This window comes from Pararge aegeria, chromosome 16, assembly GCF_905163445.1.
Source record: "Pararge aegeria chromosome 16, ilParAegt1.1, whole genome shotgun sequence".
NCBI lineage: Eukaryota > Metazoa > Arthropoda > Insecta > Lepidoptera > Nymphalidae > Pararge > Pararge aegeria.
This window is the reverse complement of record NC_053195.1, coordinates 15,233,888-15,247,130: the sequence shown is the minus strand read 5'-3', so window position 1 is coordinate 15,247,130 and position 13,243 is coordinate 15,233,888. Positions and strand designations below refer to the sequence as shown.

Genomic DNA, 13,243 nt, shown 5'->3' with positions numbered 1-13,243 from the left:
CTTAATAACAAAAATTTATTATCGTTTGCACTAAATAAAATGGTCACAAACTATATTTAAAATGCTAATGTTCCTGTGTTTAAAAAGGACAAGTCAATTTTGCATTTATAATAATTTTAGGTGATTTGGAATATAAAGTAATCAAAGCCTGAGAGAGATCCAAATACAAAATTTTATCGAAATCCGTGGTTATGGCGTTTAGCAAATCGCCTGGTAGAAATCCATATATATATCTTTGAAAACTGCAAATTTGTGAAGAAAAATATACAATTTAAAATAATATACAATGGCAACAGGAAACAGCAGAAGTTTACCCCCGTTTTTTATTAGACGTATATTGTTTAGATATCATTTCCACATGCTCAGAGTTGATAAAACAGTGGGAGAAGATAACATTTTGTAATTTTTCTCTCCGGGGAGCATTTAGCTGAGCTGGATAACGTAGCTACTGAGTTTAATACTCTGAATGAGGGTATCTATGTATACTCATTAGTCATTACATATTTACGGGGGCTATGGTAATGAGCTCGACCGTGACAATAGCAAGATCTTCCTCCGAGCGGGTGATCGCGCTGGGGGGCCGATGTCCTACCACTCATCTTCGGAAGTTGTATATTTGGTCAATTTTTGTGAACACTTACTTCGTTAGCGCGATGCAAGATCTTCGTGGCGCCATCTAGTTTGGTAATGTGGAGACCGCTACACATATATGCTATGGTCTCCTATTAAATACTACTAACGTTCCAGGATCGATAAAGATCCGTAATATACTTAGAATCAACAAGGTATTTACAGCTCTATCGACGCAATACTCTGAGTTAGTGGCAGTATGTATACTCATTAGTTGTTACACAAATTCAAATTCAAATTCAAATTCAAAATTCATTTATTTCAAGTAGGCCTAATATAAGCACTTTTGAAACGTCAAGTCTGTCTGTTTGTAGTGATTCTACCACCGGTTCGGAAGGCAGATTCTACCGAGAAGAAGCCGGCAAGAAACTCAGCAGTTGCTCTTTTCCAACATCAACAATTTACATTTTGTATTTTAACATTCATTTTTCTATCTTGTGAGAGCTGAAAGCGGAGCCGGATGCTTCCAAGCAACCTTGTCATTAAAAAATTCATCAATTGTATAGTAACCTCGCTCTAATAAATGTGTTTTAACAAATTCTTTAAACTTGTGCATTGGCAGGTCCAAAATCACCTTAGGAATCATATTATAAAAGCGTATACTCAATCCCACAAATGATCCCTGTACCTTACGCAGACGATATGCAGATGACACTAATTTATGACCATTTCTTGTAAGTCGACTGTTTATGTCCACTTTTTGTGTATAAAGACTAATATGTTGTCTTACAAATACTATATTGTTATAAATATATTGTGAAGCTACAGTAAGTATGCCTATTTCTTTAAACTTCTCACGGAGGGATTCGCGTGATTTAAGTTTATATATTGACCGTACAGCTCTTTTCTGCAATATAAATATAGTTTCGATATCAGCTGCTTTACCCCATAACAAGATTCCATAGGACATAACACTATGAAAGTACGCAAAATAAACTAGCCTAGCTATTTCAACGTCAGTAATCTGTCTAATTTTTCTGACTGCGTAGGCAGCCGAGCTTAGTTTACCCGCTAGTGAATCTATATGGGCACCCCACTGTAGCTTATTATCCAAGGTCACGCCCAGAAAAACTGTGGAAGTCTCTATTTTTAGTGATTCACCATTTATCATTATATTTTTATCAATTTTTTTTACATTTGGTAAGATAAATTCGACACACTTTGTTTTTTTTGCATTTAAAAGTAAGTTGTTAACTGTAAACCAGTGCGACACATGCGACATAACACGGTTTACTTCGTCAGAGTTATCTTTACTCCTATCAGTCTTAAAAATTAGAGATGTATCATCTGCAAACAATACAATGTCGCATGTTCCACTGACATGGTACGGTAGATCATTTATATACACTAAAAATAGAAAAGGACCCAAAATCGAGCCTTGTGGGACACCCATTGAGGTATTTGAACCCTGAGACTTTGCATCATTTATGCAAACTCTTTGGGTTCTATTGCTGAGATAAGAGGCAACCAAATTTAGTGCAACGTTTTGGATACCATAGTGGCTTAGCTTAAGAAGCAAGGTTTTATGATCAACACAATCGAAAGCTTTAGATAGATCACAAAAAACACCCATGGCGTTCTGTGAACATTCCCAGGCATCATAAACATGTTTTATAAGTTTAGCGCCTGCGTCCGTTGTGCTACGACCTTTAGTGAAGCCATACTGCTCAGGGTGTAGTAAGTTATTTACATTAAAATGATATAAGAGTTGATTTAATATAATTTTTTCAAATATCTTACTAAGAGCTGGTAAGATTGAGATAGGTCTGTAATTGTTTATATCATTTTTATTACCAGATTTAAATAGAGGAATGAGTTAACTATGTTTCATTAGGTTCGGGAAAGTACCTAAATCAACACATTCATTGAAAATTATGGCTAAAAGAGGAGCAATGACGTCAATAATTTGAGATATTACCTTTACCGACATTCCCCATATATCACCTGTTTTCTTTAATTTTAACAACTTGAAGTTTTTACTGATATCCGATGCATCTATATGTTTGAAATGAAATAAAACTTTGCACTCATTAATGTTGCCTCTCCAAATATCCTATGGTCTCATATTAAACATAACATCTGACTTCATCGAACGTTCCCGGATCGATCGCCGTCCGTAATAAAATAAAAATCAACAAGCTATTTACAGCGCTTTCGACGCACGTCTTCTTTCCGCGATAAAATAAATCGTAAAGTTTAATTCCATTAACGCAACTTAATTAATCTCGTACGTCGTATCGGGGAGCCAAAGCGACGGCTGCAGTTACCACTAATGCGTTTCCATTACCTACTACTTCACAGGAAATGGGTACTAAGTGGATAGGGACCTAAACTACTTACTCGTACCTAAGGGAGATCGGCTTGTAAGGGCGTGTTCCTTGCATTCCCTGCTAAACGTTTCTCTGTTCATAAACGATGGATTTAAGATTTCAAAGTGGTCCTTCAAATATTAATTACTGAATAGGAGCTATACTAATGCGCTCGGTCGTAACAATAAGAAGATTTTCATCTTTGGCTGTACATATACAACGTGTAACAGAATAAGGAAATAATATTGAAGGATGCATAAGTGTATTTCATAAATTAAATCCTGTAAAAATATTAAATCAAAAGAAGCGTACAAACATTGAGTAATGTGGAGACGTCCACAATTACTATAAAAAAAAACTGCCTCGTTGATAAATTCAAATCCAAAAATTCTTAATTTATGTAGGACTATCACAGCCACTTAGTCGTATGAAGCGTTCTTACATATTTATGTTTACATAATTGTTAGGGTACAATGATAACTTCGTTCGCCAACTTAAACCTAAAGCTACAAACAATTCCTTTCTTAGGTCAAATTATACATCATAGGGTTATCGCTAAAGAAATATAAATAAGTAGACATATTCATAGAAAAAAAAACTGTTCGCGTGCATTTAAATCTCGTACTTTTTACTCAATTAGAAAAATAATCTAAGTGATCAAATAAATGGTATCGGTGAAATCAACACAAAGGATTTGTAATAAAGCACTCTTTATCATTTGATAAGAGTATTAAATTAAATCGTATGAAATCACGCCTAATACAGGCGTGATTTCATACGTTTTAATTGAATACATATTAAGATACCGAATAACTACGCTATTTTGTAATAAGTCAACAATATAACTTTTGATTCTAAGAATCGTAAATTAGCATTAAACTGTACATTAAAAGTACTAGTACAGTGTTTACGCCTGAGAAAATTTTACAAACGTACAATTATTTGATTACAAGGTTAATATACTGTTTGATAATAACGCCCTTCAGACACAGCATTGCAACAATGCTGCTGGGCGGCAGAAATAAGCATGTCGGTACTCGGTAGTAGGTTATTCCCCGAAGGAACTTTCACTAAGAGTAAGACACTACTACTAATGTGTTTTCACGCTGTAACAACTGACAGCACGTCAATTGAAGTGTGATGGAATTTTACTAGTACATAACTTATTAAAAAAAAATATATATTTTCCCAAAAAACAAATCTAACTAATGATACATCCGTTGGTACCCACACTAAGTGATCCTGTAATGAGTACTTCCCCAAACAAGCTGTCATAAAAAGCTTTACTATTACAGTGAACATAATTCTCATTTATATTGTTTAAATCCATCTATTTCAAAGCTTATAAAAAATTTAAGAATAGAGTTTAGTGGATATATAATACAAGCTTCTGCCCGCGACTTCGTTCGCTCGGACTTTAGAACTTACAACAGGAACTTTTTGAGAGATCGGTATAGAAAGTACATGTAAAGCAAAGCTGTCTGCCCGCAGCTTAGCTCGTAAACAATTTTTTAATTTTCCCTCGAGAACTACTTTAGGAATCGGGATGAAAGGTAACCTATGTTGTTTTCCACGTCAAAGGCTACATGCATGCCAAATTTCATCCAAATCCGTTCAACCGTTTTTGCAGGATTGAGTAACAAACATCCACATTTTCACCTTTATAATATTAGTAGGATAATATTTGAATTCACTGCAGGCAAAATTGCCTAAAGAACTCGCATAATTTATTCGTTCTCGAATCTGCAACGACTCCAGTGGAACTTCTGCACTTATATGAAGCTAGTACATGCCTAATTTGGTTTTAAAATTTTCCTAGTTTTTATAGAAACTTGTCGGACCGTAAATTAATTCGTTTAAGACATTTGCAGCATTCTGAATATTCAGTATTTTTGTCCCTGACCAGCCCACACTTATTCAGTATTTTATCTGGTAGTTATTAACCAGTCGCGTTCTTACAAATCCATTTGATTTGATTGTATTCTCATCGCAAAATATTGTATGGATATGATCGGTGTTCACACGTTGCATCTTTCAGAAAATTAACTGAAAAAGGGTTAGGCGCGTTCGAATTCATTTATGTATTCACAAAGCTACAGTTAAGCGTTGCGGTTTGAGCGTTGAGCATTGATGTCAGACAGGGCTGTAAAATATACCGAAACCAAAACAACAAATCTTCAACTAAAACTTCAAGTTTGAAGAATACCTAACTGTCCATAACGTGAGATAAGGATAGGAAACTAGAATTTGGCTGCGATCTTCGTCCTTGTTTATAACGGTTTTTTAGTTTAAGAAATGATAACAAGGTATCGTTTATAGGATACACAGTAATAAAGATTTTCAAATTTTGAATTTGTATTTTAGGGGATTTCCCAAAGTAAACAAAAAAGGTGTAAAGTCGTAACTTACCAAGCAACAAAAGTATGAGGGGATTCTGGAACTGCTCGATGTACTTCTTCCACAACGGTTCCTGTTCCTTCACTTGGAACTCGTTGGGCCCCACGAAGTTCATGCGGTCGTTCGCTTCTCGCCATGATAACCCACGACGCACGTCAACTTGGAGACGTTCCGCCACCTGACGCAAAAATATTCGATTGTTGTAAATAGTTTATTACGAAAGGCCTACCATCCAGAGTCGAAACAATATTTTTTTTATTCATATGTGACAGAGAACTTATAATACTCGTAGTTAAGAAGAATATATAACTCTTAGTATTCACGACTGCAATTTCAAAATGAATACAGAAATTATAAATGCATTCGAATTTACCCTTTGTAGTCCACGGTTCCTGATCTGACGCAGAATCACTGTTACTCTGCAATCGAGCGCTAGCTCGCTAGATGGACCGATTTTAGCGTGGTTACTTTATTCGATGGAGGATTTAATCGCGTTTTCAGGAGCAGATTTATTAGCCTGCCTAGATTTCAGACAAAATAAATTTCAATAAAAGTTTTCAAATGATCGATGATGAGAAAATAATAGTCTTTAAATGTCATCATTATAACATATATAACTGTCATATATAACTCTTAGTATTATTGCACGATGGTGATGCTAAATGGAAGCTAAAGTTACGAGGGTACCAAACGCGCCCTAAACTCAGACGAAACCTTTAGCCCACATTTAATTTAATAACAACTTCGGTCAACCAAAGTATCGGAATGAATCAATTCATATTCAAAATGTTTTATTCATGTAGACCTTATCACAGGCACTTATGAAGCGTTCATATATTTAAAATGTAACACTAATGTTAATGATGGTAATAACTGCATTCGTTAACTTAAAACTAAAGCTAGAGGGGTTCCAAACGCGCCCTGGTCTCAGCAGAGCCCACAACAAACTTAGTCAGATTTTTTTTTGTTATCACCATCTCAACTCAGTCGAGTTAATGTTGAGCAAGAAGTTAAAGCAATTAATACCCAAGCTTTTTTATCATACGTGTAATCCTAAATATTATAATAGGATTTTTCTATAAGTTTACGTTTTCAAGGATTTCATCTGGTAATTTGTTATAAAATGATATACAATTACCCTTAAATGAATAACTAATTTTATGCAGCCTAATAAATTGCACGACAAGTTTTTTTTTTACCCTTCTTTAATAGAGAATCAACATGCTGTTTCTTAATAAGCTGAATCGACTAGGAAATCAGCAATGGTTTATTGCTTGCCAATGAACAGTTCACTCCTCAGTTTCGGAATCAATATTCTGTTTCTTAAGTTTAAACTACTAGTGAATCAGCAAAGATTAGTACAAGGAATCCACAAGTGATAGTAGTTGCAAACTTTTCCACTGTTTCATTCGTTATGGAATATCATTTCGACACGATGCGGAGCCCTCGCAATATTCATTTACCGGACAATAGACATAATTAAGACGCAAAGCATAAAACAGCGCTGTTATATGAGTACAAAGAAATATTAATAATGTTTAGGTATGCCAAACATTAGCGTAAATACCTACTGGTGACGCAAATGGTTATAGATATTTTTATACTCACGACTGCAATTTCAAAATGAATACAGAAATTATAAATGCATTCGAATTTACCCTTTTTAGTCCACGGTTCCTGATCTGACGCAGAATCACTGTTACTCTGCAATCGAGCGCTAGCTCGCTAGATGGACCGATTTTAGCGTGGTTACTTTATTCGATGGAGGATTTAATCGCGTTTTCAGGAGCAGATTTATTAGCCTGCCTAGATTTCAGACAAAATAAATTTCAATAAAAGTTTTCAAATGATCGATGATGAGAAAATAATAGTCCTTAAATGATCAATGATGACCAAATAAAAAGTCTTTAAATGCCACCTTTTGAATGGATAAGAAAGAAAGAAGATCGTGTATGGTAGAACGCTCTCGGAAAAGCCTCTGTTCTACTGGAGACGCATACAAGCTGTTTTTTTTGTTTTGAGATAATTGACGGAACCAGTATGTGGTCCTATAAAGATAGCAACACGTCGCAGAGCATGCATGGACCAAGTCCTATAAAGTGCCACCGTGTGACCATAAACATGAGACGAAGTTTTTATACACAACCTAATAGTATAAAAGCATCGCTCAACCCCAAATAGTAGTAGTTTTACATAGTACAAATCATGTGGAAAAATAAAATGGAAGGCATAGCCTACGCAATAGAACTGCCTTATGACCAATTGGTCACAGATTATTTTATTACGATAAAAAGTTGTAAAATAATGGTTTGTAAAATAGTTCAATTCAACGTTCATATAAACTCATATCACAAACCTCAGTAAGTCTTTGTGTGAAATAGTGTGGAATGAGAGTAGTTTTAATGTACGTCTGAAATAATGAGATGTGCTCGGCGACATTGCTTTTCATTTTACCAACTGAACTGAACCATGAGACTCCTCGCACGATATTCTGCATATTGTATACTAGCGTTACCCCGCGACTTCGTCCGCATTTGAGTCAACCTTGGCTCAACCGTATTATTTTTAGAACTTTTAAAAAGGGACAATTCCTGCGTATGTTATTTTTGCGCAACTTACCGTTTACGCATCGGAAGCTCAAAAAATTATCTTTCCCTTGGTTGGAACATGATATCTTTAAAACATCGAAACCACCACGCCGCTCCAAAGAGAGTTGTCGGGAAATAAAGATTATTATCACATGTTAAACCTGGAAGTTTCTTGAGTCTCTTGGAGTTGGTAAATCATCTCATAGATCTTCTATTAACGTTGATATCGAACTCCTAAATAAACATTTTTCTACTTCTGATACAATTAATAGTTTCGATAAAGAACGTACTCTTAGAATTCTTTCTTCCCACTCAACTCTTTACCATTTACCTTCGAGTCTTTTACTGAATGTGATGTTAAGAAGAGCATAATATCCATTGCATCGAATTCTGTTGGTGTAGATAGCATTACCCGTAATATGATCATTCCAATTCTTGACGTTGTTTCCCCTATTCTAACCCATATCTTAAACTCTTCCATTCTCTGTAGCAAATTCCCTGAAGAATGGAAGTTTGCTCAGATTATTCCTCTACCTAAAAAAAACAACCCTTCATCGTTTTCTGATTTTCGCCCCATTTCTATATTACCATTTCTCTCAAAAGTTCTTGAAAAACTCGTATCTCAACAACTTAGTCTCTTTCTTAATAAGAATAACCTTCTCAGTTCTTTGCAATCTGGCTTTCGTCCTGGTCATAGTACGGCTACTGCTCTTGCTAAAGTAACTGATGATATTCGATGGGCGATGGATAACAAGCAGCTAACAATTCTTATTCTGCTTGACTTTAGCAATGCCTTTAATACAGTTGACTTTGACATCTTGCTTAGTCTTTTACGCTCTTTTAACATATCTCCATCAGTAATAGACTGGTTTCGGAGTTACCTCAATGGCCGTCGACAGCGCATTCAGATTGGCGAGTCCTTTTCGTCTTGGTGTGATGTTGCGGCTGGGGTACCTCAGGGTGGCGTTTTATCTCCTTTACTTTTTTCTATTTTTATTAACTCTATTACTCAAAACATCTCTTCTCTCTATCACATGTATGCAGATGATATCGAAATATATCGCTCATCTAGCCTTCAAAATCTTGGTTCTGCTGTTGCAGCTATAAATAATGATATGGCTGCAATTTCTGAGTGGAGCAGGCAATATGGGCTAAAGGTCAATCCTGCAAAATCAAAAGCTATCGTTATTGGTAGCTCAGGAATGATCGCGAGGGTTGATTGGCTGAGCATTCCTTCTGTTATTTATAATGGCATCGCTATTCCTTTTTGTGACTCTGTTAAAGATCTTGGTGTATACCTCGACCGGGAATTGTCATGGACAGTGCATGTCAAAGAGCTGATTCAGAAAGTGTTTGTGGCGATGAGCTCGTTGCAAAGGCTGCAATCATTTCTTCCAATTCCGACCAAAGTTATGCTAGCACATTCTCTCATTCTATCTATTCTCGATTATGCGGATGCAAGCTTTCTTAATCTGACCGAGGATCAGCTTAATAAACTTGAGCGTCTTCAAAATCTTGCTATTCGGTTCATATTTGGCCTTCGCAAATATGACCATGTTTCCGAATTTCAACAAAAACTCAAGTGGCTTCCTATTCGTCGTCGCCGGGATATGCATGTACTTTCTCTTCTGTACTGTGTGTTATTTCATCTAAATACTCCCTCGTATTTAAAAGAGAAGTTCACTTTTCTTGGTGAGCATTCTGGTGTAAGATTGTGCCGTGCGCTGACGCTGTGTATGCCTTATCATAGGACAAAATTTTATAAGCGTTCGTTTAGCGTACGAGCTGTGGAATTGTGGAATGCGCTTCCATTGAGCATACGACGATCCAAATCACTGGTATGTTAAAGTATTTAATTATGTAAGTGTTGTTATTATATATATTAGTTTATTTTTATATTTATTTATTTATTATATTATTTACTTTTTATCTATTTGTGCACACTAGTTTATGTATTAGCATGTAGTTATTTGCATGTATGTATTTTAATATTTGTACCACCAGCAGTCTATTCTCCTCTTCTTTTTTTTCCTAATTCTAAGGTTGCCTGGCAGAGATCGTTATTAAGCGATAAGGCCGCCTTTTGTATTACTACTTCTTTCGATGTTTCTGTTTTTGTTATATTTTAAATGTTGTGGTATACAAATAAAGAGTTTAATAAATAAACGTTCTCTCTGAGGCACGGAGATAGATATTGCAAGTTATTGAATCTGGGAAGAAGGTGCTAAATTTTCTTGCTCGACCCGAGAATTACACCCAAGATCTCTTGAACCGCCGCGCTGTTGGACATAGTAACCACTAAAGAAGCTATATTTACTACATATTAACGATTATGAGTTTGATATCGTAAAGAAGCGGTGATAGCCTTGTGGGTAAGGCTTCGGCTTTCCTTTCGTGACGACCAAGTTCGAATCCCGGCACGCGAACCACTGACTTTTGTATGAACACACTTTTATTGTACACCAAAGGAAAAAAGTAGTTACAGAGATATAAATACATAGCAAGAGAGAACAATTTGGTGGCCTTATCGCTACATAGCCACTTTTAGGAGTTTTATGCGTTATTAATTTAAAATTAAATATCACTTGCTATAAACGGTGAAGGAAAGTATCGTGAGGATATATGTATGCCTGGGCGTTCTCCATGTTTTCAACGGCGTGTGAAGTCTCCGCATCTGCACTTGGCCTGTGTGGTAGACTACGGCTTAAACCCTTCTCATTCTGAAACCTGTGCCCTGTAGTGCGCCGGCAACGGGTTAACTATCAATAATCAATAAGAGAATTATAATTCTATTATTGATTACTGCTACGAATGGAGTATTAATGAAACTAGTTATATAGACATATTACTGAGGACTTTAATCCAGAACACCTTTATCTATATCGTCTTATCAATCGATTAGTTTTTTTTTTTTAATAAATAAATAAATAAATATATTACGACAGTACACACATCGCCACCCAGCCCCAAAGTAAGCGTAGCTTGTGTTATGGGTACTAAGACAGCTGATGAATATTGTTATGAATATAATACACAGAAATACTTACAATATACAGATAAACACCCAGACACTGAAAAACATTCATGTTCATCACACAAACATTTTCCAGTTGTGGGAATCGAACCCACGGTCACGACTCAGAAAGCAGGTTCGCTGCCCACTGCGCCAGTCGGCCGTCAAAGTTTGTTAATTTAACAACTTTATTGGCAATATGAATCGCACAAATTTGCAGCTGACAAGACTGTAGCATTTTAGGCATGTCATTGATATGGAGTATGAACAGTGTGGGTGATAACACTGATCCCTGGTGAACGCTTGCATTAACTTCGGTTGTGAGCAAAAATTTACTCGTCTAATCGACTTGATATACAGATCCCGAATAAAATGGATTGTTTTATGTACACGCACTGATCTATTTATTATATTACCCATTTGTCACTAGGTTCAAAAAAATCGACGATCTTTTTTTTAAACGATGATAAATTTACATTTTTTAAATAAGTTTTTAAAATTATATTTTAACATGTGTAGAGTATTTCCCCACAGCGGCTAAAACTAGTGTATCGCAATAGAGGTAGTTTATGAAACTGGTTTATTGGCATCTACTTAGCCTACAGTAGATAACCGAATATAAATAAATAAATAAATAAATAAATAAATGTATTTAAGGACCAATAATTTTTTTAATAATCTTAAAATAAAGATAAAATGAGAGTGAACTAAACTGAATTATACTTTCCAATATTTTTTTTTATATAAAGGATAACCAGATTAACACAAAAGATATAAATGCTTTTACTAGTTTTAAGTGATAATGTTAAATGAGAATAACAAAAATACCTTTACCCGGCTAAGGTGTCGCGTTGGGAACTCGCGTAGATTTCGGTTTAAGTTAACGAATACGAATAATTATTTATCCTCATTACTCTAACTTAACCCCTTTTCATTGTGGGAGGAGACTCGTGCTTTGTCAAGTAGTGTCAAGTAACCTAATAAACAAACTCTTCAGCTACATTAGTTTAAGATTGGAACTAGGACAAGCCTTGCCTATCTGTAAAAATGCAATTGAAAACGGTTCACTTTTTCCCGCGGCAAGACTAACCTAGATAATTCCTTCCTTCATTTATTACTTCCTTCCTTTACCTGCATATTCCCCTCATTACTCAGCCCTTCCGAATCTAAGCCCGAACAATCATTCAAAGGATTTTAAAACGTATCTTTACAGGTTACGGTTTCATTTAAATCATCATCAAAATCATCATCCCAAAAAAAAGGGTTTCTCTACGATACGATGTCTTATTTGTGTTTTAAAATTCAAAAAATTATTTAATTTAAAATAATGGCTGCGTCCAAAGTTACACCCACTTTACATTATATAATTGAATTTATTTAAAATATTGTATTATAAATGTTGCATTATTTATTGTGCTGAATAAATTAAAATTGAGACTGTAATGGTAGCAAGCCCAATACCTAGAAATAGGTATGATAACAGTAATATGTATTATATAATTCATGTATTATGAAAAAACGAATTTTTATTTATTTATGAAGAAAGATTGGTATTTTTTATACAGAGAGAGATATATATATATACAATACAAATAACAGAATACGCAAATACGTGGAGATAAAAACCCGAATGATTATGTTCATAAAAAAGGTCGACCTTCACTGGCTTTTGAAATGTTTAACAACCCTGTTAGGGAACCAAAAGATATGAGCGAGCAGAGCAGAGCCCCCGCAATGGATCTAAACAAACTGCCGAATTGCAGATTTACGTCTCGAGATTTTTTTTATTATTTTGTTCCACCTGGATTTTGCCGAGTTCAGTGCACTGATGATCAAAATATTTGGCTTGAATAATATGTAAGGGTTTATTTGGACCTACCCTATTAGGTACGTCCAAATAAAAACAGAAATATATATGTATTCATACGTATTAAAAAAAAACTTTTTAAACCTAAATATCATATTTAGTGGTTTCAGGTTCGAAAATAACAGAAACTCAAGAATCTTTCACCCCACGTTTCAATTCTTTAGAAATTTTATTGATATTCGACTAGACTTTGTTAGTCTTGGAATACGTTGTCTAAATTTCAAATCGGTGCACCGGGTTTGGTGTGGTTTGGTGGTGCCTTGTAGATTATACTGTTAGATAGATTTAGTTTAGCTTCTATCGTAAGTATACCTAATAGGAAGAAGTATAAAGTGGTGATTTATTTATATGTAATCCTTCATTCATAAAAACTCATTACCGGGGCCCCCTACAGGGCACGGGTCTCCCAATGAGAAGGGGGATAATCCTTACTAATATT

The 13,243-nt window shown here is 35.2% G+C and overlaps 1 protein-coding gene across 2 annotated transcripts in view; it reads right to left on the bottom strand.

The window, feature by feature from the left end:
- Positions 1-13,243, bottom strand: part of LOC120630252 (calcium-transporting ATPase type 2C member 1) — a 52,576-nt gene that overhangs the window by 29,962 nt on the left and 9,371 nt on the right. For both annotated transcript variants that reach the window (XM_039899407.1, XM_039899406.1), the window contains exon 3: positions 5,349-5,514. In XM_039899407.1, coding sequence (XP_039755341.1) covers positions 5,349-5,514 — 166 coding nt within the window. The remainder of the gene's footprint in view (positions 1-5,348; positions 5,515-13,243) is intronic.